Raw genomic sequence first — 5,133 nt, 5'->3', positions numbered from 1 at the left:
GGGGTGTGTGAATTTCCTATCGCCACACGTTGGCGCGGGGGGGGGGGGCGCTGCGTGCGTGTGTGTAGCCGAGACAAAGCCCACACCAGCCCGGGCATGGTTCACTACAGTGGCAAAAGGGAATCCGTGGGGTTTGTTCATCATGGGTGATTAAAATGGTCAGCTGAAGTTTCGCTTCCGTTTGTTTTCACACACACCTGCGTACGTGGGCAGCTCTTCTTGTGGTATAAGTGTGGGAAGGGCGGGGCGGTTCGGTTGGATGGCTGATTTATGCCACAGTCGTGGGGGTGGAAAGAAGAAGAAGAAGAGATCGGATTTATACCCCACCCTTCACTACCCAAAGGTGTCTCAGAGGGGCTTACAAACTCCTTTCCCTTCCCCTTCCCACAACAGACGCCCTGTGAGGTAGGCGGGGCTGAGAGAGCTCTTGACAGAAACTGCTCTTTTTCAAGAACAGCTCTTCTCAGAGCTACGGCTTGCCCAAGGTCATCCAGCAGCTGCATGTGGAGGAGTGGGGAATCAAACCCGGTTCTCCCAGATTAGAGTCCACGCACTTCACCGCGACACCAAACTGGCTCCCTCTGAGCTGCAGAGTCTTGTGAGCAAAAATTCTGCATTGTGAGCTCCTGGAATTGCAGTTGTGAGCGAGCGATCTGGCTCCTGCATCAATCAGTTTGCTCTGTTTGACAAAAATGTGTCAGCCAGAGGCTAAAAAACTGTGAGCTAGCTCACACTAACTCAGCTTAGGGGGAACACTGGTAGAAAGTGCAGTGGACTTATGGCGAACCCCGCTGGGTTTTCAAGGCCAGAGATGTTCAGAGGGGGGTTGCCAAGTGCCTGCCCCTGTGTGGCCACCGGGGACTTCTGGGGTGGTGGTCTGGCTTCTCAGGATCAGGCTTGCCTGCGTCATCCGGGTCAGGGTTGTTTCTGCCACAGAGATCTGGAAACAGCTGGCTTCTGGCATGCGGCCTGTGACCGCAGATGCCGATGGAAGCTGAGATAGGAAGCAGTTTGGTGTAGTGGTTAAGTGTGCGGACTCTAATCTGGGAGAACCGGGTTTGATTCCCTACTTCTCCACTTGCACCTGCTGGATGACCTTGGTCAAGCCATAGCCATTTCTCTTGGAGCTCTCTCAGCCCCCACCAACCTCACAGGGTGTCTGTTGTGGGGAGGGGAAGGGAGATTGTAGGCCGCTCTGAGACACCTTTGGGTAGTGAAGGGCCATGGGGTATAAATCCAATCTCCTCTTCTTCAGTTGCAGGCTGAACGCACTGTTCCCTCTAAGCTGAGTCAGTGTGAGCTAGCTCACAGTTTTTTAGCCTCCGGCTCACACATTTTTGTCTCGGCTCAGGAAGGAGGGCTCCAGAGCAAACTGGTTTATGCAGCAGCCAAATCGCTCGCTCACCACTTGAATGCCAGTCGCTCACAAACCGTGTTCCCTCTAAGCTGAGTTGGTGTGAGCTAGCTCACAGCTTTTTAGCCTCTGGCTCACACATTCTTGTCTCGGCTCAGGAAGGATGGGGCTCCAGAGCAAACTGATTTCTGCCGTAGCCACATCGCTCGCTCACAACTTTAAGGCCAGTCACTCACAAAGTAGAATTTTTGCTCACAAGACTCCACCGCTTAGAGGGAGCATTGCGAGAGGGTGCCTTTTTGTCCCCGCGTGCGCATGCACTCACGCACACACAGAGACGTGCACATGGAAGCAAGCAGTGTGCCCCAGCAAGTTCAGACAAGAAGTCAGGCATTTCTCAGATGCAGCAGCATACGCCCATTTTATTCTTACTGGACATACATCTCCGCTTCACGGTAAAGAGAACTGCTAACCCTATCCCCCTTCCCAGGGGAAGACTGTTGAATCTACAACCCTCCTGGCCAGGACTCTAGGAGGTGGCCTTTAGTGTTGCCAACCTCCAGGTGGGGCCTGGCGATCTCCCAGAATCTATATCTCTAATAGCGACGTCTGCCCCCCTATCTGCGGATATTTAAATCTGCAGATCAGGGGCCAAGCGGACACAACACGTTTTCCTGACAACTTGGGGGGGGGGAACCCCAGGTTGGCAGAAGAATCTGAAGTCTTTTTTTAAAAAAGTAACACTGGGGGGGGGGTTAAATCCTCCCAAAATGAAAAGATCGTTCTCTGCAGGCAGAGAACACGCCTGCCTCCTGCACAGTTTGTCCGTTGCTGGGTTCCAGCGGAGCCCTGGAGGTGCTGTTGGCCCAGCAAGAAAGTGGGCGGGGAGATAGGATTGCCCCCCCCTCGAGTCTTGTGGGCCCATGCTTGCTACAGCTGATGTCCAGACTGCAGAGATCAGTCCCCCTGGAGAAAATGGCTGCTTCAGAGGCATTACACCCTCCCTCTCTCCCAAACGCCAGCCTCTCCAAACTCCACCCCCAAACCTCCAGGAGCCTCCCTGTCCAGAGTTGGCAAACTTTCCTGTGCAGAAGCACTGATCCTGGGGTCAGCGCTTCTGGCTCCTGGCCGGCCTGGGCTTGTATTCCAATTCCCCCCCCCCATCTCCCGGGGGGGGGGGGAGGGAGGCTGGGAGAGGAAATTAATTAAAGAAAGGAATAAAGCGCCCTAGAAATTATAACCCTGCCAAGAGGATCGAAGTCTTTTCGCAACGTTCCCTCTAAGCTGTGGAGTCCTGTGAGCAAAAATTCTACTCTGTGAGCTCCTGGCATTAAAGTTGTGAGGGAGCGATTTGGCTGCTGCCTAGATTAGTCTGCTCTGGAGCCATCCTTGGGCGAAGACAACAATGTGTGCGCCGGAGTCTAAAAAAGTGTGAGCTGGCTCACACTAACTCAGCTTAGAGGGAACACTGGTTGGCGGCCCTGGCTGATGCGCTCCAGGGTGAAACTGGCCTCAGAGCGGGGCGTCCCCGTTCCTTTTGACATGCCCCCTCCGGTGTTCCCTCTCAGCTGAGTTAGTGTGAGCCAGCTCACACTTTTTTAGACTCCGGCGCACACATTGTTGTCTTCGCCCAAGGATGGCTCCAGACCCAACGAATGTATGCAGCAGCCAAATCGCTCACTCACAACTTTAATGCCGGTAGCTCACAAAGTAGAATTTTTGCTCTCGGGACTCCACAGCTGAGAGGGAGCATCGGCACCCCCCTTCACCTGTGGAAGAAGCCCCAGACGGCTCCCTCGCTCTGGCCAGGCGGCCCCCAGACTAGGAACAGCATCCGGGGGTCCGGCCACCCAAATCCTTGCCTTTGGTTGGACTCCTCCTTTGAGACTTGAAAACTGGCTGGGTAATAGAAAGAGAGCTGCCCGGCTGGGGAGGGCTGGAAGTCCCCCCACCACTGGAAGAAGGGATGGCCACGGAGGGACGAAAAACAGGACCGAACGTGGAGTCTCTAGTCTGTGAGCGGAAGAGGCCAGCGCCCCCCTGGAGCCGCACAGTGGCCTGGGGGTGGTGGCTCATCCGTGGGGCAGAGGGTGTGCTCATCATCTAGTCCTGCGGGTGCTGCAGGCCCCAGGGAGGTCTTCGCCGCTCTTCTTCAGCAGACACTGCAAGTCCCCGACTTGGGGGCGCCGGGAATGTTGTTGCGGTTCAGGTCCTCGGGGACGGAGCCTTTGGGCCCCCAGAGATTCAGCTCCTCGTAGATGCCCATTTCGATCATCTCCTCCTGCCAGGGGATGGGGACGTTCCCCGAGGAGAATTCGTCGTAAAACAACTTGTCTGTGTCGTCCAGCATGACGCCCTTCACCGTGGAGAAGGCGCCCACGTCGCTGATGTCCTTGGCGTAGACCACCTTGGGGTCCGGGACAAAGGGCGGGTCCAGCAGGCCTGGGCACGGGACCGGCAGGGGAGGGGGGGCCCAGAGACAGAGGGGAGGGGGTTAAGGCAGAGGCTGGGTCGCTCAGACTCATCCACAAAAGATCAACATTGAACACTTGTTCTCCAAGAGAAATTTCTTCGCACCCTCGGTAAACTACAATTCCCAGGATTCTTGGGGGGGGGCCCTCACAGATTGGACTACAACTGGTTGCGCTTGAATGACTGATGGACTCTCTGGCACGACGACGTAATTGCACAAGAGGTTTTGGTTTAGCAAACTTTAAACAGAGTTATTGTCAGGGCTATTTTGGGGCAGGAACGCACAGGAACGGAGTTCCGGCTGGCTCCCAAGTTGGCCACACCCAACAGGAACGCATTAGCATAATAGGCCACACCCAACAGCAGGAACTCATTAGGATTGGCTACATTAGGGGTGTGTGGCCTAACATGCAAAGGAGTTCCTGCTACAAAAAAGCCCTGGTTTTGGACAACAAAGAAGGTAAACAGAATAAGAAGCAAAAGGTGGGTGTGGCTGGATGAGCACACTGCTGGTAATGTGGGGGTGCGGCCTAATATGCCAATGAGCTGTGCTGTCAGGGGTGTGGCCTAATATGCTAATGAGTTTCTGCTGTTGGGTGTGGCCTATTATGCTAATGAGTTCCTGCAGGGCTTTTTCTACAAAAAAAAGCCCTGGTTATTGTAATGTCTGTTCCCGTGAGCGACAGCAAAGTGTGGTGGGGACGTTTGTAGAGGCCGTGGGGGGAATCATATGCCCTGCTCCCCCCCCCCCAAAATGGGTTCTTTGAAGGCTATCCCAGAATTCGTCTTGGATCTTAGAGTCACCGGCTTCTAAGCTGGGCTTGGACAGCTCTTTGAATCACAGCTGATTGCCACACACCAGCTCCCCTGGAGAAAACGGGCTGCTTTGGAGGGCGGACTCAAGGGCATTAGACCCTGCTGAGGTCCGCCCCCGAAACCCCGCCCTCCTCAAGTTCCGCCCCCAAATCCCCCAGGTGACAGGAGGTAACCCTATCTGCTCTGCTTGCTTTCCGGTGATGCTTCTGTTCAGCAGAAAGAGGACAACTTCCTCCACAACGTGGAGACCCCTGCAATCTCTTAGAGAAAATGAACCTTATGGGAGCCTACCTCTGTGATAGGTGAACACGCTTGAAGCATGGGGGTAGGTGGGCACACCTGCTGTCTGAACACGTCTAGTTAACTTCAAGCAGTAAAATACTCGGTGCAGCTGTTCACTCCTGACTTTGTTGACCAGGGGTCATTTCCTGCCGGAGCGCCGCAGAGCGGTGCGTCGGCAGGGAGGGGGCCCCCGCGGCGCCCCCCCCCCC

The 5,133-nt window shown here is 55.2% G+C and overlaps 2 protein-coding genes across 2 annotated transcripts in view; one reads left to right on the top strand and one right to left on the bottom strand.

Moving 5' to 3' along the window:
• SHBG (sex hormone-binding globulin) overlaps positions 1-3,179 on the top strand; it is a 25,990-nt gene extending 22,811 nt beyond the window's left edge. Inside the window, exon 8 of the mRNA XM_015423903.1 lies at positions 3,094-3,179. Coding sequence (XP_015279389.1) covers positions 3,094-3,179 — 86 coding nt within the window. The remainder of the gene's footprint in view (positions 1-3,093) is intronic.
• A 327-nt stretch (positions 3,180-3,506) lies between these two features.
• GRK1 (G protein-coupled receptor kinase 1) overlaps positions 3,507-5,133 on the bottom strand; it is a 17,621-nt gene continuing 15,994 nt past the window's right edge. Inside the window, 1 exon segment of the mRNA XM_015423893.1 lies at positions 3,507-3,796. Coding sequence (XP_015279379.1) covers positions 3,507-3,796 — 290 coding nt within the window.

The sequence above is a fragment of the Gekko japonicus genome, unplaced genomic scaffold (assembly GCF_001447785.1).
Source record: "Gekko japonicus isolate JY-2015 unplaced genomic scaffold, Gekko_japonicus_V1.1 scaffold2282, whole genome shotgun sequence".
Taxonomy (NCBI): domain Eukaryota; kingdom Metazoa; phylum Chordata; class Lepidosauria; order Squamata; family Gekkonidae; genus Gekko; species Gekko japonicus.
The sequence above is the reverse complement of the archived record's forward strand: the minus strand, read 5'-3'. Positions and strand labels throughout refer to the sequence as shown.